General features: G+C 36.6%; 5 protein-coding genes across 8 annotated transcripts; 1 reads left to right on the top strand and 4 right to left on the bottom strand.

Moving 5' to 3' along the window:
- Window positions 1-121: 121 nt before the first annotated feature.
- On the bottom strand, window positions 122-3,808 carry LOC103338633 (hexosyltransferase GAUT11). Its single transcript, XM_008241853.2, is given in 3 exon segments — window positions 122-610; window positions 613-1,933; window positions 3,096-3,808. Coding segments are annotated over 3 exon segments (1,602 nt in total). The 5' UTR covers window positions 3,249-3,808; the 3' UTR covers window positions 122-482.
- A 2,781-nt stretch (window positions 3,809-6,589) lies between these two features.
- Window positions 6,590-9,794, top strand: ER-ANT1 (endoplasmic reticulum-adenine nucleotide transporter 1). Of its 3 annotated transcripts, none has more exons than XM_089055907.1 (5): window positions 6,590-6,936; window positions 7,096-7,108; window positions 7,256-7,552; window positions 8,322-8,693; window positions 8,924-9,794. In XM_089055907.1, the coding sequence occupies exons 3-5, from the start codon at window positions 7,295-7,297 to the stop codon at window positions 9,233-9,235; spliced, it is 942 nt and encodes a 313-aa protein (XP_088912033.1). In that variant the 5' UTR covers window positions 6,590-6,936; window positions 7,096-7,108; window positions 7,256-7,294; the 3' UTR covers window positions 9,236-9,794. The 3 variants fall into 3 exon arrangements, with proteins under 3 accessions (XP_088912033.1, XP_088912034.1, XP_008240076.1); XM_089055908.1 differs by having other exon boundaries at window positions 7,006-7,108; XM_008241854.2 differs by lacking the exon at window positions 7,096-7,108 and having other exon boundaries at window positions 6,591-6,936.
- Window positions 9,795-10,114: 320 nt separating this feature from the next.
- Window positions 10,115-12,281, bottom strand: LOC103338635 (uncharacterized). Its single transcript, XM_008241857.3, has 3 exons — window positions 11,096-12,281; window positions 10,890-10,975; window positions 10,115-10,643 (listed from the first exon to the last, which is right to left on the bottom strand). The coding sequence occupies exons 1-3, from the start codon at window positions 11,649-11,651 to the stop codon at window positions 10,353-10,355; spliced, it is 933 nt and encodes a 310-aa protein (XP_008240079.3). The 5' UTR covers window positions 11,652-12,281; the 3' UTR covers window positions 10,115-10,352.
- A 155-nt stretch (window positions 12,282-12,436) lies between these two features.
- Window positions 12,437-15,626, bottom strand: LOC103338636 (agamous-like MADS-box protein AP1). Of its 2 annotated transcripts, none has more exons than XM_008241859.2 (8): window positions 15,179-15,626; window positions 14,146-14,224; window positions 13,891-13,955; window positions 13,705-13,804; window positions 13,538-13,579; window positions 13,399-13,440; window positions 13,168-13,289; window positions 12,437-12,996 (listed from the first exon to the last, which is right to left on the bottom strand). In XM_008241859.2, exons 1-8 carry the CDS (start codon window positions 15,361-15,363, stop codon window positions 12,867-12,869), a joined length of 765 nt encoding a protein of 254 aa, XP_008240081.2. In that variant the 5' UTR covers window positions 15,364-15,626; the 3' UTR covers window positions 12,437-12,866. The 2 variants fall into 2 exon arrangements, with proteins under 2 accessions (XP_008240081.2, XP_008240080.2); XM_008241858.2 differs by having other exon boundaries at window positions 12,437-12,999; window positions 15,179-15,624.
- Window positions 15,627-19,154: 3,528 nt separating this feature from the next.
- Window positions 19,155-23,382, bottom strand: LOC103338637 (agamous-like MADS-box protein MADS2). Its single transcript, XM_008241860.2, has 8 exons — window positions 23,055-23,382; window positions 20,679-20,757; window positions 20,452-20,513; window positions 20,232-20,331; window positions 19,986-20,027; window positions 19,830-19,871; window positions 19,568-19,719; window positions 19,155-19,456 (listed from the first exon to the last, which is right to left on the bottom strand). Exons 1-8 carry the CDS (start codon window positions 23,237-23,239, stop codon window positions 19,363-19,365), a joined length of 756 nt encoding a protein of 251 aa, XP_008240082.1. The 5' UTR covers window positions 23,240-23,382; the 3' UTR covers window positions 19,155-19,362.
- Between the last annotated feature and the right edge of the window lie 2,266 nt (window positions 23,383-25,648).

Genomic DNA, 25,648 nt, shown 5'->3' with positions numbered 1-25,648 from the left:
TTAATAAATAAACGTTATGCACAAAAAGAAACTGCCCTCTAATAATTATTATAATTATTCAGTGAAAAATGGGTAACAAGTAAAATGACAACCAGATGTTACGGTATATGTCTAGGATATCTGAGAACAAAATGGTTCATAAGTTGCATAATAACTTAAATGAGGCTGACATATTATTACAGTACTTGCTAAAGAACAAATAATTCTACACCTTGCAGAAGGGGAAGAAGAAAACCCCATCAGGCAAAAATCAATCTACCTCTCACAAATGTTCACCTAGTACATTTAAACTTTCTAATGTATAAAAACAATGCCTTTCTTTTCTTTAAGAAAACTGTGATGGAAAAGGAAAAAGAAAACTGCCTAATAAAGTCAAAATTTTATACTTCTGACTCTACATTAATGCGATCCCATTTGCAGGTTTAGAGTTATAAAAATATCGAAGATCACATGAATTACTAGCAATCAAGAAGTAGCACATTCTAACTTGTGACACAATCCCGGAGATATGGGTGGCTTTGATTTACATATCGCTCCCAAAGAGGCTTATACCTTTCAATGGCCAACTTCAGCCATGGCTTCATGAATCCATTAAAGTGAACAACCGCGCGCTCTCAATCAATCGGTTGTCAATATTCAGATCATACCCCAGTCCTAATACATGCCATCTCCTATCAAGCGGCTCTGTCAGACCATAAAAAGTTAGAAGGCCAGGCGGAAGAGTGCCCACCCTCCAAAGCGTCCCATCAGCATTCTGCTCCTGCCAGTAATGATAACGTGCAGTTACGTCCGCTTTCTTCCAAGCAATTAGATCAAAAACATTCATACCAAAGGCCCATCCACATGCCTGTGGATCAAATTTCGAGCTGATGATTGTGTTTGAGAAATTGAGATACTTATAATAACGATGAAATGCTTCAAGACAAGTTTCCACTGCTCCGTTCACATTTCCATGCAAATCCAATGAGAAAAGTGGGGTCAGATCCTTCTGGACAACAACATCATCATCAAGAAAAACTACCTTCTCCAGCTGCGGATAGATCTCTGGGATGTAAAATCGAAGGTGATTGAGCAAAGATTGATACTTAGGGCTCCGCAACTTTGGTGCAACATTATCTTTATATCCTCCAATATAGTAGGCTCGGGAATCTGCATTGAGGAGCTGCTTCACGATCGGAGCATAAGAGGCATTAAACCAAGAAAATTCCTCAACATTATGCACTTCTATTGTGGACCCTTTGAAATCATTACTGAGGAACCAAGCCTGCATAGTGCCATAGTTGATCCCATTCGTGACAACGTGGAAGACCAGCTGTTTTGGATGGTCAGCATTGGAGACAGTAGAGTTGACAACCACAGAGGTGGCCAACACATTGTCCGAAAATATGCAGAAATGGTAGAGATTGTTGTCCATGAGTCTGGGAGAGTTCCTCTTCTCATCTGCAAGTTCTTGCAGAGATGGCTTTCTAAGCCAATCAGCTGTGAGTTTAACATTTAGGCAATGGAGGCTTTTGGGTAATGCTTCAGCAGCTAGTTGCCCAAATACTGTGCTTTGAACTGTGGCTGCATTTGCACGCTCTTCGAGGGCTTGGATATGAGATTTCATTGTCATTATTGTGGTTGCAATGTCATAATGTGCATCTTCTGCCCTAAATATAAGATATGAAAGGCTTTTAATTATTGGCTCTGCTTCCTCTAAGGTGACTGGCTCCCCCCTCATGGCAGCTTTTGATAGCAAAAGCTGGCAATTTCTAATCTTTGAACTAAGCTCCCAAGCAAGATGAAGGTTATTGTGCTCTTTGGCAATAATAACATAAGCTTTGGCAAGTGTCATTTGCTCAGCCAGCTGCCTGGAAAACGATCTAGCACTCAATATTTCTTCCGTAAAATTTAAACTCTCGTGAGCAACCTGGTCAAGTCCCGTATTTCTTTCCTGGAAAAGGGAGATCACAGCCAAGTAAGAAATTGAACAATTTATTTGAAAGATGACAAGCCATATCACAAAGGAATAACCGCGGTAACAATTTATTACAATTAATAATTACAAACAACCACCAATGTATATTACAATGTATGTCTTCTAGATTTTTGAATAAGTAATTGACATTCACTTTTCACTGTTCTCCCTCAGATGTATATGACAATTGTACAAAGAGATGCAACCAATGTCAACTGGAATTCTATTCCTGCAACAAGCTATATTTGGGCAGGAACTTAAAACTTAGGAAAACTTTAGATATCTACGCAGAGTAACACACGGGAAACTTTTCCAATGAGATTCAAAAGATCTTACAAAAGCAACTATCGTGAAAACACATAAATGACAATACTGTGAACAAAAATATGTTTTGGATATGATAACACCAAGCCAAAGAAGAAAAATATACATCTGGGTTACTGTTCTCAAAATGGCGGTGAACAAAGTATGTGCTTGCATATTTGCTTTATTCACCCCATCCTAAGACTAAAATTCTGTAATGTATTAATATAGGGACAAGGCAAGCACAAAGGATTGACAGATTAAAAAGACAAATCTATCAACCAATGACAAGAACAGTTAGCTAATCCCAACTATCAACTAGTAAAAGTACAGTTCAACACACTGAACAAGTGAGAATGGAAGCTCTAATGAACTCCAAGCTTTGCAAGTTCATTGTCTGCCTGTCACATGTGATCTCTAGCTAGATAATGGAACTGCTAATTACAAATATAATCCATACTTGCAATAAAAAACATGGTATTAAGAGTAACAGCCAGAAATCAATAAGACCGTATCGTAACAAAGCCTACTTAAGGACCTCAATGGAATGATAACTCAGTCAGTTAACCAACTAGAGATTCATCGAAAATATCAAAAACCACTTAAACAAATGTCTAAACAAAACAATAAAAGCCCAATTGTGTATTTCCATACTTGATCAGAAATTTCACTGTCGAAAGCCTCAAATAAATCCTAACAACAGACTGCAAACACATCAAATTCCTATCCACCAATATCAAGTTAAAATGTTGAAGAAACATACAGGTCACCAATTCAAGGACAAACTGAATCAATAAACACATAGTAGCAGCATAGGGGAGCTAAGCAATCATACCAGTACAGGCTGTTCGACCCGATCTTCATGCTGATTATGGTGAACGACTAACAAAACCAGGCCTGCAATCGAGAAGAGTCCAAAAAGAGCCCAGATCCAATATGAAAACCTCCTTCGAACCGGGCGCCGATACTCGGCCGCCCGTCGCCGCATCTTTGCCTAATGTCCTCCACAATTCACCACCGAATCACGATTCGGCACCGACCCATGTCCCAGATTCGATCAATAAACCATCAAACCAGGGCCTTTAAGCACATCAGCTCGGTTTGGCTTACTTGGGCAGGCACCAATGTTTGCCTTGAATGCGAAAAAGCGATAAAAAACACAGCTTTGAATCAATATTTTCCTTTGTTTTGTCTCTTTGCCTCCCACTCGTTGGCGGGCAGTTCTGCATCAAATCAGAGAAATGAAGAGAGGGCACAGTTTGTAAGCTCTTAAATGGGGAACGAGAAGATGGAACTGGAGAGAGCAAAGAGTGATCGAGTTTCGCGATCTGTTGTTGTACTGTGTGTGTGTGTTTCGGTAAGAGCGGAAGAAAGTATAGATTTTAACTAGAGATTGCAGATGGTGTTAGTGTGTTTGGGGAGGGAAAAAACAATCACAAAGTCACTAAGCTAAAGCTAAGGCCCCCTTCTTTACATGAGACCATGTGATTGATTGTATTCGTTGCCTAATATCCAAATAAGCAGATAGAAAAACAAACAATTATTTAGTTTCCATGTTTGCTGATATTACCAACCAACCACATATTATTTATGCCATGAAAATCTACCATGTCACCAAATACATTTTCTCAATAAGTAGATGAAATGTATCACTGAAATATGTGTCTATGGCGTCTGGAGAAATCGTATCCCAAGCCAGCTGTTTTTTATTTTATTGAATCCTTGTGCTGTTTTGCTATCAATGTAAATTCTCAACTTTTTAAGGTGGAGTTTGCACATGTAGAAGGTATATAATTGGCACATTATTGGTAGGGTAGGGTAGGGTGTCTGTCTGTGACAACCAGTTATTGCATCTCAAGTCTCTACCGTGTGGCCACCGACTAGCGAAGCGAGCCTTTAGTTAGCTAAGTAGATGGCAGACTCAAGTCACAAGTATGTTTTATTTCTTTCTTATTAAGTGATATTGTAAAGCCCAGAGATAGATATTCGAACTCGAATACAAAAGAACCGGAACACTACCTAACCATCTTAACCAACAAATGCTAAGACTTGAATTCGTTCTTCTAAATGTTAGGACTTGAACTCGTTGCTTTTAGAAGGTATGATGTTCTTTTGTTTTTTAGGACTTCGTTTTTCTCTCTTCAGCCTTCAAAAACAAAATGGAAGTTCATTTCCATCTGGTAATGTTTCGTTTTTCAGATTTAGTAGATACTGAATCAAAAAGGCAATTGTTTTGGGAAAATGATTCTTTTAAGTGAAGTGGGGACACGCTATCTGCTGGTTTCCCATCCTCAAGACTAGAAATCACATGTGATATGATAGATACACTAGGGGGAAGAACTAACTAACAAGTGTGTTATCAGTGGGGTCTATAAAATCTGAGTAGTAAATTTATATATAAATTAACAGATAAAAAGAAGTTCTACAACAGCCTGTTTATCCCAACATTGAACAATGCAGCTTCCAATTATCGGAAAGTGATGCAGATGTTACTTTTCAAAATGACGTCAGGGGTATCTCGTCTCATAATCAGTGGTCGTTGTATTGTTGGAGTAGGGTGAAGCATCCAGCGAACGTTGTAGCTAATAACTTTGGAGATAGAGGTGCCGAGCCCGGACTCAATGTAGACCTCCCCTCAACTTCGAGAAAAACTTCCATTCTGGTTTCATTGCCCCTCTCTTCATCTCTCTCCTCATGTCACTTGTCAAAATAGAAGAGAGAACAGAGTATGGGACAATCAACGGGGATAGAGAAATATTTATCCTCAAATTGACATCTTTGCCTCCGCCCTGTTATTAAAGAGGGGGAGGTGCCATCCTAAGGCATTGGCTTCAAAGTGCGCATGACATCTATTACAGAAATGACTGGAGAGAAGTTCACAGAGAATAGAATAAACATAAACAGCAGAAGCCAATAAGACTTGGCAAAACTACCTTTTTGGAAAGCTCATGGTAAATGGAACAGTAAGAGCAGCAAGACCTCTTGAAACATTTTTCATGGTGGTAGCAGTAGGATTTCCCTTCCATACCTTCTTGCAGATTGCTTGCACTAAGAACAAACTTAAATAATTTAATTCTTAAGTTGGTTTAACAGAGTTTCTGACCCCATCTGATTGCAGCCTCCCCGACCCCCTCCGTATCTGTCTTCCGATCTCCAAAAAAGGTGCTGGAAAATGACACAGAAAATAAGCAAATAAGAAATTAAATATTTTCCAACAAACTAGATATTAAATGTACCAAACCACCTACAACTTGACAGACTATGAGGTCCAGGATTGAATATCGGATGCAACTGGTCCTGTGCTTTCAAAATTGCTATGTTTTCCCATATCTTTAGACATGACCAAACTTAATGAAAGCAAAAGCCTATGTGGATCTAAACCCGCCAAAATCTCACTCTGCTATAAATAAGAGGAAGATTTCAGGGTGTTCAATATGTATTTGACACACTATTTCAGTCATGGAAGTATCCCTTGTATTGTAAGAAGAAACCAGTAAGAATAGAATGTCAGATATAAACTACTTGTAAAACATGGCACTTCCTCTGCCGTCTTCGTTATCTGCCAAACAAAGACAAAGACAAAGCTATTTGAGACGTGATCCAAAGAACACATCTAAAATCAGACACACTTGATCAGTTGGAAGATGTTAAGAGAGAGATTTTAGGACGAGGAAAAAGCTGATGAAGACAAGAGCTTGAATGAAGAGTCCCACCCTCCAATGACCAGCAAATAGGGGAGAATTGGTATTAACAACAAATCTATTCAAACAATTAACTAAGATGAATGAAACTTGTTGCCATTTTTCTACAAAGTCCCTATCTTTTATTTGGGTATCTTTGTTTTCATAACATCTAACAATAATATATCACAAAGAAAGCAAACAGTTGAGTTCAAATATAAATTCAAAACAAAAACATCATATTCATATGCGCCGTCGACATGTATCAGTAGAATGCGAATTCAGATGTGGACGAAAGCAGAGTGCTTGAAATCCCCAGCCAAAACCCGATAAAAAACCGATTTCGTTAAGAAAATGATTCAATTTCGGCTGAAGAAGCATGCCTTTCAACTTCGCCTTGCCAATAATGTTGCTAGTACCAGTGATGATGGTGAAGAAGGGGTTGCTTGCTTGCTGGGTCCTCCGCCATTGAAGTGAGTTGGGTGGCGAAGAACAGAAGAAGACCGCGCCATGTGACTGTGAAGTGTGTTTCTCAGTGTCCTCAACTGCAAAATTGGTAAATTATGTTCAAACAAAGACAAAATAGTTTGGGGTCAATTCGCGAACATGAAAAATAGATAATGCCGCGAACATGAAAGCTCATCGCATCCTGGTTGTCCATCCGAAGATCTTGCAAATTTTTAGTTTTAGGCCGCGTTTGACAAAATTGTATTTTTGTTTAGTTTGGGTCCTCGGGTGCCAACAGGCATACCAAACACAACCTAATTTTTTAACTTTTTCATTTTTTGGTTTTTTTCCCACATCCAACGATCCAAAACTCGTCTCCGGAACCAGAGTCCCATTCGATCGATGATGTCATCGACGGCGAACTGCGGTTTCATTGAATTTGTTAATTTTAATTCTGAGAAAAAAGCCTGTGTCTTAATTCGGGTGGTGGGAGAGTGTGCCCCATTATCCGTCGCCGAGAAGTGACTTCCATCTCTCTACAAATTTAAGGTATGTTATCTTTTTTTTATTTGTAAACCCATTTCTCAATTTGCTGCATAATATTAATATTCACAACAGCTTTTGACACCAAATTGATATGCTTTTCAATGGAATATGATTGGGGCATTGTTCGTTTATTGGGTTGCTAACTTGCTATATGCAAATCAGAAGATGAAACAGGGTATGTTTTGTATGTTCGTATGTAAATCAGCTTCTTGTATATTGACTTCCTCAGTTTACATCAGTATGCATTTGGGATTCTTAAAAGACTTCATTTTTCACCCATTTTACTCAGATACCTTGTTCTGCTTTTGCTTGGATTCTTCAGGGCCGAAGAGACCAAGAGAGAGAGAGATAGAGGTTGGCAATGACAAAAAAATCTGAGAAGTTTTCTGCAGATTTTGTGATGGGAGGAATGGCAGCATTGGTATCAAAGAGTGCAGCAGCACCCATTGAGAGAGTGAAGCTTCTGTTGCAGAATCAAGGAGAGATGATAAAAAGAGGACAGCTTAAGAGACCTTATATGGGTGTTGGTGATTGCTTTAAAAGGGTCTTTAGAGAAGAAGGCGTCTTGTCCTTTTGGAGAGGCAACCAGGCTAATGTTATTCGATATTTTCCTACTCAGGTACTTCATTTACTTTCGAGTCTCCCATTGAATTTGAAATCTTTCTTTCTTTTACAAACCTTAAGCTGATTTTTTACTGTATTTGGATTTATGTAATGAAATTATCGATTTATTAATTATTAGTCTGTCTGCTGGAATGAGATACTATTTCAAACACTCTTCTTGCTTGTGCCTTGTTTGTATTGGTTTAGTATTTCTCTCAAAGCAAGTGAATATCAGGATGTATCTTTAACTTTTGAAGGCGTTTCTTCCCTTGTCAAATTGCTACTTCTTTCAGTGAAATGGTTGATTCGGATATCAGCTCAGTTTAGGAGAAGAAGGAACAATTGGAATTGCTCATTAAATTTCATAATGTTTCTAAATCTCCATGTTCTCAACAGTTTGCAATTTGGTTCTCCATCTTAACAATAGATCGCAAATTGGTTCTCTGTAGACCTTAGATTTGTCTTGTGAATATATACTCTGGATTTTTCTTCACTTACGAGCTAACAAAACAGGATGTTATACACATTTATCTTAGCAATTCATGTGTTGGATGGAAAGTCCACTAATTCATCAAAATTTGCTTTACCATCTTAATTATGGAGAACTCCCCCATTTTCTTAATTGCATCCCTAGGAGTCACATAACATAATGGAGATTTGATCATTCTACATTGTCGCTTGAAACTTGACATTCTTTGTATGCTGTCAACTGCATGTCATGTTTTGATTTGCTTTTTGCAGTCCTACCAAATGTTATCACCAAACATATTTTGGAATATATGTAGGCCTTCAACTTTGCATTTAAAGGTTACTTCAAAAGCATTTTTGGCTGCTCAAAAGAGAAAGATGGATACTTAAAGTACTTTGCAGGAAATGTGGCTTCAGGAAGTGCTGCTGGAGCAACTACTTCATTATTTCTGTATCACCTGGACTATGCACGAACACGGCTAGGCACTGATGCAAGGGGGTCTGCAGTTAATGGTCAGCGCCAGTTCAGAGGGATTCTAGATGTTTATAGTAAAACCTTGTCAAGTGATGGAATAGCGGGTCTCTATCGAGGTTTTGGGGTTTCAATTATTGGGATTACACTGTATCGAGGCATGTACTTTGGGATTTATGACACCATGAAGCCTATTGTTTTGGTTGGGTCTTTGGAGGTAAGCATCTCCAGTTCTGAAAAAAAAAATATGTTCAGTATTATCTGTACAATTCAAAGGGGAGTGTATTTTCGTATGTATGACCGAAGCATTCATTCTTGATTAGTGCATTGATAACATCTGCATGGCTATGTAGGAGACATACTATAGTGCCCCCCTCCTCTAGCATCTCCATGAAAATCCTTAAATGATACAAAGCCTCAAAGTTGAAATCATTTGAATTTCTACAGGGGAATTTTTTGGCTAGTTTCTTGCTTGGTTGGAGTGTTACAACAGTCTCTGGGGTCTGTGCCTATCCATTTGATACCCTTCGGCGCAGAATGATGCTTACATCGGGACAACCATCGAAGTATCGCAACGCCATACATGCATTTCGTGAGATTGTTTACCTTGAGGGTTTCACAGCGCTGTTCCGAGGAGTTACTGCAAATATGCTTCTAGGGGTTGCTGGGGCTGGGGTACTTGCAGGATATGATCAGCTGCACCGAATTGCATATAGACATGGTTATTCTATTGAGCCACATCAAAGAGTTTTGAAGTGAAAGTCCGGACTTGGCACACTGGTCGACATGGTTATTCTTTTTAGCAGCTTCATAGAGTTTTGAAGTGAGAGGCCAGACATGGCACATGGACATGGTTATTCTTTTGAGCCATGAAAAAGAGATCTGAAGTAAATGTCAAGATATGAGATTTGTATACTAGTGTTACCTCTTCAGTTGATTCATATAAAGATTTTATTCAGAATTTAAGAAGAAAGAGGTGAAGAGGAAAATGGCACGACAAGGTAAGGAAGGCTGCCGATTGATGTTTCCCGGAATGCCTAAAGAAAATCAAAGGCTTCCCTCTGTTCAGTTGAATAAATTTATATTCAATTATTTGCATCGGCAGTGATAAGATTGCAGATTTAGTGTATAGGTACCACATTCACGCACATAGTACTGATGAAGATAGGATACAGAGAAGCTGTTTGTGCCTTCCACTTTATGTTTAGCCTCAACTCTCAAAGGATGTTTTTTTTTCTTTATTTGATTCAAAAAGGCACAACCAGGAAACGAATGTTCCAATTTGTATCCAAAATGTATAAAGATTATGATTTCCCTCCGTCTTTGTCTTCACTATTCGTTGGTGTCAACCAGAAAGGAAGGGGACAAGGGCGGTCTTGCTTGGCGCGAAGGCTGCTGGTTCGGGGGTAGGGTAGTATTCATTGACTCCACACCTATAATGCAAAGTCAATTACATTCCTCACACTTCTTGTCATTAATCTAATTTAAGATACCTTATCTTACATTCTTTATAAGATCCTTCAAATCTTCAACCTTGGCTTGCTTAAATTATACCCTAATTTTCTATTACAAATTAGTGTCAACGCAATGTACCATGGTAGCCTCTAAGTTTTGCCAAAGATGAGACTTCTCAGAAGCTGCAGAAAAGACCAATTTAATCATGCACTCCATGAAGTTTAAAGTCAAAAGCTTTTCTTGACTTCCAGTTTTTACAGGCATTGCAGTCACCACAACCATGTCTTGTATGGGCAGAGAAGTGCCTTTTTAACTTGTCCGCACAACCCCATCACACCACAATACCAAAAACACAGATTCTACATTGCTTAACTTATCTAACAGAACGAGCCCAATAAAATAAAGTGTATTTTTTTTCAAATCAAGCTAGAAGCCAGAAATTCTTGTGAAGCTTAGTGGTGATCAAGTAGCCTCCAAGTTTCTTGCTCTTCCTCCTCACGGCAATCGACATGCATGCAGCATTTTGGATGCAGTATTCGACAGTTACCTCGCCGGATGATCTGCTCCTTGTCCACCTCTTAATGAGCTGCCACCACATTGATCTCTTTCTTTTTTGGCCAAGAACGAGTAGGGACGCCCTTTGTCTCTTTGCTTCTTCCACTATTATTGGTCCCTTCTCTTTCCCTTCAAGCAATGCTACCTCTACTTCCACCTATATATTCAAATTCAATAGTCATTGGTCAATACAAAAGGCATAGTTCAAAGATAATGGAACCCTTTCACATTTGCTTCATAATGCACAGTTGACATCTCAATGCACAGTAACAAAATTATTGCTACAAGTTGCTTAACAAAAAGATTGATCCCCTGCAGTAAAGTTGATGCAGACTCATTTCTTTCTAGTTTTTCTCTGATCCAGAACAAAATTTATGGAAAAGAAGCAATTTGATACACTTACCCCAGGCCTTCTCCTTTGACACACATTTTTCATAGAGTGAAGAAGTTCGAAAGCCCTCAAATTGATCTTCCCATCTGACTCTGCACCTGCAAACCAATAGTAGCACTTTACCATATTAGGCTCATATATATTAATATTACTGCAAGCAACAAGATAATTATAATTTATAAATGACCAAGAAGAAAGAATTAATGTCAGTTTCTGACCTTGTTTGGAGGGCTTAGCTACATGAACAAGTACAATGGTGTCCTGGGTTTGTACTGTGTGTGACAGGGCCCATTCAAGAGCACCCTTAGCTTCAAGGCTTGGATCCACCACAACCATTATCTTATTCCCAACTTCAGACGACCCTCTTTTCAAACTGTCAGCACTGAAATCATCCTTGCTGCTGCTAATATTGTTCAAGAATTCTGTGCTGTTATGATCAGTTTTGATCGAACCAGAACATCGTCTGGAGGTGTGTTTTGATCTAAGAGACAGAGAATGGATCGGAACACAAATAGTGGGACGGCCACCACACAATCTTGCATATTTTCTACTCATTTTGTTGACAATATTGGTTTTGGTGGGAAAACTGGCTGGCTGTACATACATATATATATACAAAGAATAAGGCGGCCACCAGACGAACTTGGAGGAGCCATTTGTTTTTCTAAAGGGCATTGATTCCCTATTTTGTTTATTTGCTTTGTTTTTCAATGTGGTAGGCCACTTCTTGAACGTGCTTCCCATGATAATTTGTAATTTGTAGTTCCCACACATGATAAATGTAACTGAGGTTGTTTGACTAATTTCCCAAAGAGAGAGAAGAGAGAGGAGAGAGCTATAGCTAGTGACAACTTATAGAAGAAATAATTGTTGCCGGCCACTCGTGCCAAATTTAGTGACAAGCAAGCATCCGTGTGGTGTGGGGATGATTCATTAATAAATCAGCAAATACCAATTACTAGCTAATTAACAGAAGAGAAACCACAAATCATTATGAATTAGGATGCAAAAGTCAACTTCATCGTTAGCTAATCAAGTGCAAGGCAGACGAGGTAGCTATCTGCATTATTATATCTCTATTAATTTGTTTGTATTAGGAATGGTTTTCTCAACTTCCTCTGATATCATTCACACTAGATTTTATTAGTTTGGCAAGTTTCCACCTGGATGTGAAATCATTCGCGCTACATACATTGAATTATATATGGTAATTAAGGAAGTCTATTCTTCAGCAACGTGTATATTGGCTGGAAACCGAGTGAAGAAAAATAGACACACAAGGAATAATCGTGAAAAAAAGAAGAAAAAATATTTAGGATGTATCTGTGTTGTGTAGTAAGTAAGATTTGCTAATTACGTTTGGGTTTAATTTTATGTAGTAGTATTAAACTTGTAGACTGGCATGTTTTCAAGTTTCAACAATTCTACGCTAAATATTGATTTGATGGGTACCGTCCATTTCTGTGCGCGTGATAAATTGATATTATTGCTATGCCTAATCTACAGTCACAAAAATCACAGGGGCATACAGCATTTCTGGCACTAAAGAACAACATTGCTAAAAGAAAACACAACCCATATATATTTAAAAAGAAAAAAGAAAAGTCATGGCGATTATATCAATTTATCATGGGTGCTATGACTCGAACCTAAAGCAATTGCTCCAAATCACCACAAGCATACTGGTCTAATTCCCAAGTTAATTTGAAAATATAGTCCGTCGTCCACCTTCAATGCAAATTATAGTATACTAAATAAATACAAGAGGTGGTAGTAGTTAATTTGAGCTAGCCCGCCCCCAACATATACCACAAATTTTGAGCTATCTAGAGGCTCTTCCTTCCATCATAGTCCACATTATAAATTAATTTCTACGTAGGTATACATGCATACATACATATATAATACATGTATATAGACATTAATTATATATATAAATTATGTGTACTTGGTCATAAACTTGTAATAGTTTGGATATCATGAATTCTTCTATTCATTAAGGTGGCGGAGCATCCATGGGGGCAGGAGAGTATTAGGTCGATTTGCTGTTGGGGTCTCATTTTCATCCTCATGATCTCCACCGAATCCATCACTTCTAATTCCCTGGTAATTTGAACCGCTGCTGCAAATATCAAATATTGCACATGTTAATGATTAAAAAAACTTGACCTACTTGTAATCAATCAGCCTTGATATTCAATTAATATTCTTAATTCACTCTTTTAGAGAGAGAGAGAGAGAGAGAGAGAGAGAGAGAGAGAGAGAGAGTGAGTGAGTGAGTGAGGCTAACCCGAAATTCAAGGACTGCAATGCCTCTGGTAGAAGGGTGGAGGAGCAGTCTAAGCCCTGGTTCTGCACTTGCTGCTCCCATGACTGTGCCTGGGGAGCTAGTGCTTTCTCCTTCTCCTTTACCTGGTTAATTATGGCTTAATACACAATTCAAGCTAGCCATGCATGATGAGAAATGAAAATTACGAAATTAATAACAAATTTCTAAACATATATAATTACATTGTCATACCTTCTTTGCCAGCAAGTTGTTTTGCTCCTGCAATGCCTTATCCTGTCATGATCAAATTAACACAGGCAATATTCCACAGTTAATACTGGAACAAAAACATGCGTCTAATTTCGCGCATAGAATGTCCTCTCAGGCTTACCTTCTTTTGCAGCTCGGAAATCGATTCGTACATAACCTGGTTCTGTATGTGATGAAAGAATCATAGTCAAATTCGTTACCCTTTTTCTTTCTTCAAAAGAGAAAATGAGAGAAAAGAGAAAACAAGTCCAATGTACTGTACCGAAACCTTTTCGTTTGTATTTTTACCTTTCTTGACCTTATGTGCTTCAGTGCAGAATCAAGCTGTTGCTCCAAATTCTGAAGCTCTTTCAGACTTAAAGATTGGAGATCTTCTCCCATAAAATGACTGCAAATGAATGAAAACTAGCTAGTATAAAATTACTACTGCTTATTAATTAGAAAGCAATTAAAGATGTATGGGGTGTTTGGTGCCTGTGATTTCTTTGTAAAACCTCCACCCTAGCCTTGAGCTTCGCATGTTCCAGAGTCCAGCTTCCCTAATATATATAAACGTATGGCATCAAATGAAGTATTTATTAAAAGAAAAGAACCCAAGAAAAGTGATCCTAGTTCGTCAATTCCCGATTCGTCCATGGGGGAATGACGCAAATTGCAATGGATGCCAAATTCTTGGTGATTATATTTTTGGCTTTGAAACCAAAGGGAAAGCCAGAAGGGCATACGTACAGTTGATTCATGATCATTTGCAAGAAGCTGCTTCTCTGAATATGAGTACCTTTCGTACCTTTCCAGGATCCTTTCCATGCTGTTATAATTAACAAATTCATTCAGAAATAATCTACCAGTAACTACTCCTACATAGTTCCTATAAACCAAACTTCATTCAAGATGGTAGATTTCTATATATATCATCATACAAAAAGATGAGTCAAATAACAGTCAGGAGACAGTACGCTAAAATCATTCATTTGAGGTGTACCGTACATATATAAATATATATATATATAGCACAAAACCCTTGTGTTGTGAGAGTGAATTAAAATCTGAGCTCACATATCCTACAATGGAATTGATAGAGATATGTACTAAAAAGAGATATGAATTTGAGCCTACATAAAGTTTGTAAGACACACACAGACGACAGACCCCCCTATATATAGATATTTTTTCTGATAGACCCCTATATATAAATTATATATTAATAACTTAAAAGAAGATAGGGAAATTAGGGATGTTCCAGCTGCAGTACGTTTCACAAAGCGGAAGTCCGCCTTCTTGGCAAGGCAACTTAGAATTCCTAAGTAAGAATTAAGGATGCAAATTAGTTGGGGTTTAACGTGTTGCGATGAACAATTTTTCTTTCCGTTTTTGTTTTACATGGATGAACAGGTTGACCGTCCCATATTTACTCTCTCTCTCTCTCTCTCTCTCTCTCTCTCTCTCTCTCCCCCTCAGCCAACACCTGGTATTTGCATGAAATCAAATTAAATATAGAGGAAGAAAATCCCCAGAAAAGATACTCACTCATGAAAAACGTATTCTCAAAAGCCCATGGATCTAATAATGAGTCGAAACAAAAAAACTAGTGCATGAACAAATGAAACGTACTGGTAGAATTGGGTAATAAATTTAGATGAAGAAAAAGAAAGAAATACCCTTAAAAAGACAAAGACACAAAAATAAATAATAGATACTTATTAAATGAATAATATATATATATATATATATATAGGAGGAAGGACGTGGAGGTATATATTACCAGGAGTCAGTGGAGTACTCAAAGAGCTTGCCTTTGGTGGAGAAGACAATCAAAGCAACCTCAGCATCACAAAGCACAGAAATCTCTTGGGCTTTCTTCAGCAACCCAGACCTTCTCTTTGAGAAGGTCACCTGCCTGTTGATCTTGTTTTCAATCCTCTTCAGCTGCACCCTTCCCCTCCCCATAATATATACTACTAGTATTAATATATCTTTTTAATTTTATGATATTAAACAAATAATAATATTATCCGATAAGCCTAGCCCTTGTGATGAACAGATGATGATCTCTTTGCTTGCAGAAACCAAAACCCCACCCAGAAAATGGGAGAGAAATAAAGAAAGAAAGAAAGAAAGAAGGAAAGGGATGAGCTATATGCTTCTTCTCTCTCTTTCTTCTAATAGATAGGCGTCGTCTGCTCTCTCTCTCTCTCTCTGACTGCCGTTGTTTCTATATTTATATGATATAGTAGATATATAAATATATTAATTACAAAACCGCTAAAACAAGAGATGGGCAGGATTGGAAAACCAGAGTGGTTTGGTCAGGATGGTTGTCGACTTGGGATTGGCCAGAACCCAAATATTTCCAAATCCCACATAATAAACATTACTCAAAATGAAAAGTGATGTGTACGGACGGCTTTCAAGGGGGATCTTTCTCTGTTTCTATTTTTACTTTGCCTTTTGGGTTCACTCTCAGAATTATTACTAATCTTATGCATCTCTCTCACAACTTACTTTTTACTGCTTAATGTGTCTGTATGTGCCACTTGTCACACTCACTCTACCTATTTTATGACAACAAATTTAATATATTCCAACAAAATAACATAAATATATGTTGAATTGGGTTGGATTAGATCCCTCTCACTCAGTTTATCTTTAATTACCACCTCATTATTAATTTCCCGCAATTAACTTTTAATGATATAATAACCCTAAAGTTATTTCATTCGGCGGATATGTTGCAAAGAGTTTGTAGCTCAAAAAATTGGATTAAGTAAACATTACTTTAATCTTCACTTAGAATATTTATCTTGCTTTTCTCCACACCAAATTAAAATTTAAAATTGCTTATCATGCCAGTCCCAACAAAGTAAGTACCACAACGTCATCATGATGATGATTTTTTATCGTTTATTATCACCCCCATAGCTTAGTTGTCGTAATATGATTGGCTCCTATATATGTTTTAATCTTTATATTAGCAGACATTGTACGTTGATTTGAGTCACTTCTCTTATCTCTTATCATCTATTCTATGCTTTTCTGTACTTATTTTCTTTGGAAGCATTTTTCTCATCACTTTAACTCAAAATATATGTTTATTACACTTCTTAACACTTCACACGTGTTTATAAGTATAATTATGATTAAGTAAATCAAAAGTAAAAAGTTAAGATTCAAATGAAAAATTTATTCATCTGTAGACAAGGCAAAATAAGGCACTTTTCCTTTTGAAACCTTTTCTTTTCCCCGTCTTGTCAAGATTCAAATGAAAAATTCATTCGTATGTAGGCAAGGCAAGGCACTTTTCCTTTTGAGCAGGGGCAAAGCCATTAAGAGACCAGTGGTCCCAGGGCCTCCTTCATCTTGTACCTATTCTAGTTATATATTATATATAATATAAGTTATTCTGATATATTATATTAGTTTTAGGATATTTACCCTATAATAAATAAATAAATAATATATATTAGGTCTTTTTTGTTTACAAATTAACCATTAAACTTTTTAATCTCTCTTCTACTTCTCTCCCTTGAATCTTCTAGGTTAGTTTATGATATTTATACTAAAAATTCATACAAATTTAACTTAAGCTATATGAATTTTTTTATTTCCCTTGCTTTTCTCATGTCTAAGTTGGGTATCATAATATTGGGATTTATGAACCTTTTTTGTATTTATTCTCTATGTTGGAATATAAATTATTAACTTTTGAGTGTATAATAATGTAGATGATGAGATTAATTAATCAGTGTAAAATGAGAGTGGGACAAAACAAGTAGTTAATGTCGTATTAACTTATTAACCGGGCTTGAACGGTCCTATTCAAATTATTTGGAGGACCCCCTCTAATATGAAATCTTGGCTCCTCTCCCATTTATGTTTAATTCCAAGCACGATTATTATATATTGAAATGAAATATAATACATTTGTTTCGTGCAAAATAATCTCTCAATGAATTTCTATATTTAATAAATGACCGTATTTGGTGGAACAAGGCCAAGTTAGTCAATGATAATGTTTCTCGAATGCGATTAAAGTATGCCACTTTTACAACCCATCAGTTGACTAGTTGACTGGAAGAAACAACAACTGCGAAATATCTATCTAAAGATGCATATGTCCACGTACGGTCATAATAAGTTTCTGGATTAAAACTCACCATGCGTGACATTCATTTAACTAACATTTTGAAAGTGAGAGATTCTCTTGCCCGTCAAACCAAAACGAAAAAGTGAGGAGAGCTGAGAGAGATTTGCTTGGCATCAATTTTGACTTTTTCATCACCAATGTTACTAGTACTACTTCTTACATATAATTAAGATGACAGGCAACTAATAGCTCGCTGTTATCTGTTTTCCACAAGTTAAAAGTACTATATGAAACCTAACGAGATCTATAATCGTTCGCGCGCTTAAAAAACAACCGTACTTAACATTTTAGCCCGTCTAAACAACACAAAACTTAATTACTCAAACTTCATTAGCGATCGAGAAACTAAAATTCAAAGTATATAATATATGCAACAAATTAAAAGGTGTTTTTTTTTGGGGAGATATATTTGACGTCCCCGAAAGGGGAATTAATGCCTAGAGTATTGATTGTTGGGTTTCAGTCCTGTTTTTACATTGTAAAACACAGACAGAGAAACGCGCATGCACACAAAGAGGTTACCATTTTGGTGAACCATTTCTGCCATTGGCATGCAATAACAGACAACAGTTACACATACGAACATGTCAACATGGCCAATATATAGTACGCACGTACTCGAACAAAAACAAAATATGATTTGAATGATGAGTCGGAAGGAAGGGAAAGTGGTGTTTTTGTAACATGTAGTGTGTGTTTTGTGTGCGTTTGATTGCTAAATTGGTCCCTTTCGCCGGTGGCCCTCTCCTCTCTGCCAACGGTATGAATTAAAAATAGATTAATTTTCACGTGGGCCGTGGCCCAACCCATAGTTGCGTAGGAAGAGTTAGGTATCTTTTCTTATCTTTTCCATGCTTTGTCGCTCTTGATTGGCCGAATCCGGTAAGAAGAAGACTTCCACTGAAAAGGACATAAAATAAATCATAAAAGCAGTCCAACTCCAAACGTCCTTCACTTCACAGCAGCATCTGCTGTTGCTCTACCTGTTCCTGTTTCATTCAATGATTAATCGCTCTACAAACCCTAATCTTTCCAAATTACCCGGAAGAAAACAAAAACACAGATAACTTTGCAAATTATAACGTCTTCATCCTTTTCCTTAACAAGTAATATCAGTGTAACTAACTCTCGATTGAGTACACGAAATCCCTTGTTTAACTTCTTCGAATAAGAAAGTCCGCGAAGGAAAATAATTATTAGGGTAAGAAAGTTGAGAGAGAGGGGGTGGTTGAGATTAATGTCCATTTTTGTTTTCATAGGAAGAAGGTGAATCACCTTTTGGGTTAAGTTAATATTTTATTGGCAAATTGTCTTCTAACTTGTAAGTACGACGATGGACAAGTAAGCTTTTGTCTCCTAACTAAGCACGGTTGTTTGCTCGCATGCACACGAGTTTTTGATGGACCTATGAATCATAGAAGGCCCAGTAGTTCAATTGGGCAAGTTTTCCCACAGGCTCGAGGCCCAAAACTTGTTCAAACTGGTATATTGAGTGATTAGGATACAAATTCACGCAAATACATATCCCACAATTCATATATATATATATATATATAGAGAGAGAGAGAGAGAGAGAGAGAGAGAGAGAGAGAGAGGTTTTCAATGTCATGAATACAACTTACAAACATACATAAAAATATATATTTATTCTTATTGGTACAAAGACTAATTACATGTTTGCATGGCATACAAGGAAGATCACAATTATCCAAAAAAGAAAAGCTCCATCCAACATGAGATGATAGTCCGCTACATGTATTTTATTCGCCACATCTTGTCATCTTGATCATGAGAAATCAAAGTCAAAGCATCCACCCAGGAATGAATCCATTCACATGTTGGCCATGATTTCCAACATTCATTTGTTCATGATGATCGGAACCCAAAGGGGTGTATCTGCATTGTAAGAAGACGAAAACGAATTACAAAGGACGTGTTAATTAATGGAAATTAAGGCTCCGTTTGGATGCAGGGATTTGAATGAAAAGGATTTGAGATGATGTGTACCCAATTTGGGAAGTGGAGTTGTTTCCCAATGGATGGAAGAAGCCTTGTGAGTGAGGATGATGAGGAAGGCGAGTATGCTGATCATTGTTGTTGCCATGGCCAGCAGCTTCCCATGCCAATGGAGGTGGAGCTTGCCCACTAGTTTCTTCCAGCTGTGTTCAGTTAATATTAATGATCACTTGGATTTACACTTGTAATCAGAAACAGCTAGATCAATTAATGAAGCAAGAAATTATGGGGCATATGGTTTCATTTGTTTTACCTTCCTCCTCAAGGCTTTGTTAGCTTCAACTAGCATTTGTTCCTGCTCAAGAATAAAAGCAAGGCCAGGCATTGTTATAATTACGTGTTCAAAGGCAAATGAAAGTGTGCAAGTGTATGTATCAACATTGATGCGCAAATGAGATTCATGACTTACCTTGTTCTGGAGATCACAAAGCTGATCAAGCATAAACTGAGTCTGAATAAAATGTGGGAAAAAACAAATTAGCATAACACAACAACATAACAAGTGCGCCATTAAAAAAACACAAAAGGGCCAAGCAATCAGGAGTTTTGTTGTTGGCATTAACTCAAGCGACATATTGCTTTATGAAAGATAAAGGGTCTCATGTATAAGCTTCCGTGAACGATCAAATTGACCAAAATTCTATCAGTTAATCACCTTTGTTGATCTAATTTGGTTCAAGGATGCCTCCAGTTGATGCTCAAGCTGCTCAAGCTCCTTTGTGTTCAGTGGGGCCAAATCTTCCCCAAGAAGGTTTCTGCAGCATTCAGGAACATCTACTCTTAATTAGAATATATGTATATATTTATGGTTTACCATCTTTCTTCAAAGATTGCATGACAAGCAAATATCAACTCCAAGGTTGTGCAAAATATACCTTTGAGATTGTTGGAGGACCTCCACTCTGGCTTTCAGCTTCAGATATTCCTGATAGCTGTTCTGCTTGGAGACAAAAGACAATTTTGTCATGAAATTTCTAGAGTTGTCAACAAATTTTTGTATTAAATACTAAAAATAAATAAATAGACGCATTCGAAATATTCCACAAGGTTGGATTGTTAAAATAGTATTGGTTTTTAATGATAGTGGGGTTGTCCAGCCTACCTGAGTGTCATTGACGGGTCTGTTGGCTTCCAGGGAGCCATAGCTGCACCTTTGGTACTTTTCAAGCGTTTTCAGCATGCTATAAGATACAAGGTTAACAATTGAAGAACATCAAGATATCAGCACATCTATTCAACAAGATACTCTTGAAGCCTAGTCTCATAAAAATAAAAAAATTTATATATGTGATTTCACAATACCACTATATCATCACAATCATAAAAACGACAACTTCAAATGCATAATCAATCTGGCTAAAAACAAAGTGTACTGATCAAAACAACATGTTTGGCTTAAAAATCATAAGAATCTTATGATTTTGGGTCAAGTGGTGTTAACATCAAATTATTTAATTTCTAAACGACAGCTTTATATGAACGGTGACGATGAAAGACATTGTGAATCGTCCCCCAATAAACACAATGCAATTACATCCTTGAACATAAGTGTGCGCCATACTTGAACCCTGTGTGAAATCAGCTAGATATATATATATATATATATATATATAGTAGTTAATTGTCATAAATATTTATAACCTGTATAGATGAATAATACCATATATCCAAGCCACACAAGGTTCTTTTGTTACTTACTAATAAAAAGGGGAGTAGCAAGGTATTATTAATGTCTAGGCCTGCAAGGTAGCATTACTTTCTACTCATCAACAGTGGAGAACTTCAAGCTGCTATTCCCACTTCCATGGGGTACATTAGGGTTTCACTTTCTTAGATCTTGTGAAGTTTTTATTTGTTGAGAGAGAGAGAGAGAGCGCTAAACTAATTAATTAGGACTGAGATTAAATATGTTTAAGCGAAGGTAAAACGAAGTTTGTGAAGCAACCATCAATATACCAATGCTTCTCACAAAGGAAATGCAAGAAAACTCAAGAAACTTCAAGTGATTAGATTTCAAAGTATTGTAAGGCTAGATATTGAAGGGGATGATTTTCATTAAGTTACCACTGCTTTCTCTATCACTTGAGAAGGTTTCAATCACTTTAACCCCCTGCTTAGTTACAAGTCCATACTACTAGGCTCGGCGCTTTCTCTATCACTTGGATAACATAAATGAGCTACCGTCAAGTGCTCTGTTGTCTATCAGCTAGATGCATCAGACCTCCTAAAGCCACTAGCATTTGTACTATCGGGATCTTGAAACTTCCAATTTCTCCACATTTAAACTTTGAAAGTTGCCCGGGACTCTAAATGAAGAATGCCAACTCCTTTTACCCAAATTTTTAAAGCAGAATGTTATCTTCAGGTCCATTTTAAAAAAGAAAAGTAATAATAATGAATAAATCTTTAATACGATGAGGTTTTATTGATGACTTTATTATAATTATTTAGGAATTTGTGTTTGTGGATGCAGAATGCTTCTAAAAGTATAATATTTTTAGTAATATATCAGGCTAAAGTCTTCTAATTTGGCTCCAAGGTTTTGCAGAAATATAATCCAGCTTTGGAATTGGCAGCAAAGAGGCAGCCTTTTGTCTTTCTCTTACTGAAAATAATTATTTCAAAGTACTACATGCAGAAAACTTGCAAATCAAATATCAAATCATCCTGCTACCGAATCATAACAGTGACCGGTATTGTTACTGTCTCTTCCCTGTTCATTAAAAAAAAATGACGGTTCTCCTGGAACGAACAGTAGAAAATGATGAAAGAATAATCTGTAACTTTCTTGTTAATAAGTTTTTTTCCATGAAAACACCACGATTCAAAGTTTTGTATGATCTTGTTTACTTAAAAAGAAGGGAAGAAAACACACCAAATCTGTCTTCAAAAGAGTACAAAACAACTAACTATATTTAGGAAAGCCTTCTAAATAAGCTTAATTCCATTATATGCTATATAAGTAGCAAATTACTAGAGAGAACTCAAAATTTAGAAAATCATAGGAAACGATTTAGGAAACTTTTACACGTGTCTAATGGATATGTAAACAATTTCGAACCTGAAAAAATTCAAGTTAATTCTTTAAATACTGGAAAATTGCTGTATTTAAAAGTATAATTGACTATCAAAATCAAAGATGAAGTTTGTGTATATTATATGTAGGAAGAGACTGTAAAACACATGAACTCAAAAAGAGAAGAAAAGATTTTACATCTTTAACTATGAGAACACCAAAAATTTAAAAGTTGTTAATCTTCTTAAAATGATCAGTTGCAACAGATCAACATCTACACTAAATGAATCAAGAAGAATCAATGAAATCCGCATCTTTTTGCGCATTAAAAACCACTGCTAGCTAGTACATAACAAAAAAATTTCTCCGACAAATATGTAAGTCGCAGACACTAGTAAGTAAAATACATAAAACATATGTTTGCCTAGATATAGCTAGAGAGAGAGAGAGAGAGAGAGATACCTCATACTGCTACAGAATTCATAAAGTTTTCCACGGCTGGAGAAAATAATGAGGGCAACCTCAGCATCGCAGAGAACTGAGAGCTCATAAGCTTTCTTGAGCAGCCCATTTCTTCTCTTGGCAAAAGTCACTTGCCTGTTAATTTTATTCTCTATCCTCTTCAGCTCAACTCTACCTCTTCCCATATCTCTTTCTAAATTATTAGCTCTCTCTCTCTCTCTCTCTCTCTCTCTCTCTTTAGTATTGGTTAAGATGAGAGGCAGACAAAGTTTCTTTAAAGAGGGTGTGTGTTTAGGGTACCAAAAGGGATAAAAAGATGAATGCAATATGAGAGAAATGGAAACCCCTGAAAAAGCTTTTGTATTTGTGTTTGGTTTTATCTTCCCTATCCCTACTACTGTACACTTAATATTCTAGTGATGTCTTGTGTTTTTTGTGTATCCAATATCCATACAAGTTACAACCACAGGGTTTTGCCCAGTTTCACTCTATATGGTCCAGATTTTCCACTGCATCATCCTTTTTTCATCTTTTTTTTTCTTTTTTCAAAGAATTCAATTCAATTATATGTGCACTGTCAAAGCCTCTAGGTTACCTTGTATTGCCTAGCGGATGTCCAACAACAAAAAACCTTAACAGTTGCATACTTTTGGATGAACACGTGTCCACTCCTAGCTGGGCAGCACTTCATATTTCATGTCAGATACATACTCTACAGTTTCCTTTTTGAAGGGGATATTTAGCCCTATACCTCTGCCTCTCATGACCTTTCTATATATTTGGAGTTTCACTTCGTTTTGATACCATTTTATTTTCAAACTTTAATTTTGATATTCTTTTTTTTTATTCGAAGGATGATGAAGCAATATTTTCTTTTGAAACCCCTTCGAAAATGTTATCATTCACACCTCATACACAACAACAGCAAAATCATTCAAATCACATCATGTATGACACTATGAAAGTTAATTGTGAAGCTAAAGCGAAAATAGATATCGTAAGTTCATACGATGGATCGATCCATTCAAATTACGCTTTTAATGAAGGAAACGATTTTTGGGCAAATGTGTTTGTAGACAATTCGGTTAGCTGCAGCCTGCAAGTACTTCACAAAAAGTATGGATTGCAGTTGGAGGTATTTAGCATTCTTCTTGCATGTCCTTGAAATTCCTATTTTTGGAATTGATTTCTTTCTTTCCTTTTTTATAGAAGAAAAAACCTCACTAGCAATATCCCAAGTAGAATAGGGTTGGGAAACATAATAATAATAATAATAATAATAATAATAATAATAATAAAAGTTGGCATTGACAATACGACTATTGGCTTTCAAAGCCTAGTGCAAACAAAATCAAAGAAAGAAAAAATGAGAGGAGCCTATCGAGCTTTAAACACCTCATGTGATAACATTGAAATCAACAACCAAATGACCGTCCTTCATTCAAACTACAAAATTCCGTAAACAAAATAGTATAACGTGCAAGACTACAAGCCGTACACGATTACAAGAACGAAGTTGACCATATTTAAAAGGAACAAGGTCGACTATATTTAAGCTTTCTTTCTTTTTTAGTGTACGCTCATATTAAATCAAGCAATACAAACTATAATCTTGAATTTGTTTCTAATGTTAAATTTCAGAGAGACGGCCCACTATTAACACCGATAAATTTCAGAGAGACGTTGGCACTACTACCGATATTGTCCCAACTTAACCACTTATCACAAAAGACCTCGGTGTTATTAAGAGTTGAACCACTTATTATAAATTATAATTTATTTAGTTAAATTTTCCATGTGAGACTTTATATTCTTCGTCATCTTATATATTGTATCTAAAACATTTCTGGCCTTTTGAAACAAATTTGTTGGCATTATTTATAAATACATGGAAGTGATATTCATTATATCCTTTGAAAGGAAGAAATACAAATGAATATTTGAACTTTTCTCTTTTTTTGTTGATGGAACTATTCACTGTGTTCGCTGTCAACAACAAGAGCATATCACTTGTCAAACAGTTGGACATCGCTTTGATAAGTGACGTGTCGATCTGAGATTGGTTGTGGTGAAATTAACTACCAGGTGACTGATATTTGAGAAGGAAGACGATTTACCAGAGCCGTACTCTTTGTAAGCCTCCGAACCCACCTTACAGACAAATATTCGCTCAGAGGACACGCGTCAAACAAAAATTACCTTATTAACCAACGGTAAAACCAGGGTAGGAGTCCGCAGAGCAGGTATTTTTATTGAAACTCGGAGGAAACACCTGCTTACACAAAAAGTTCGTTTATGACGTCATAATTTTACTGTCTGTAAGAATTCTTGCATATACTAATTAATAATTACGGACTGCACGTTTTGATTAAGTTTTTTTGGTTTTTTTTAACAGGAAAGGGACCAATCAGAAAAAGAAGCTGAGATACATCCCAGAAGCTATTAAATTTGACGTAGACAATGATAAATAAATAAATAAATAAAAACAAAGAAAAAGACCTGATCGGGTCTAATTTCTTACATATGGGATATGGCTGGCTAACTGTGTGTTGTCATTGTCATATGGACTCACAGCCATGTGCATTGCTCCATTT

The sequence above is a fragment of the Prunus mume genome, linkage group LG7, assembly GCF_029339155.1.
Source record: "Prunus mume cultivar Tortuosa linkage group LG7, ASM2933915v1, whole genome shotgun sequence".
Classification (NCBI taxonomy): Eukaryota; Viridiplantae; Streptophyta; class Magnoliopsida; order Rosales; family Rosaceae; genus Prunus; species Prunus mume.
This window is presented reverse-complemented; position numbering and strand designations above follow the sequence as displayed.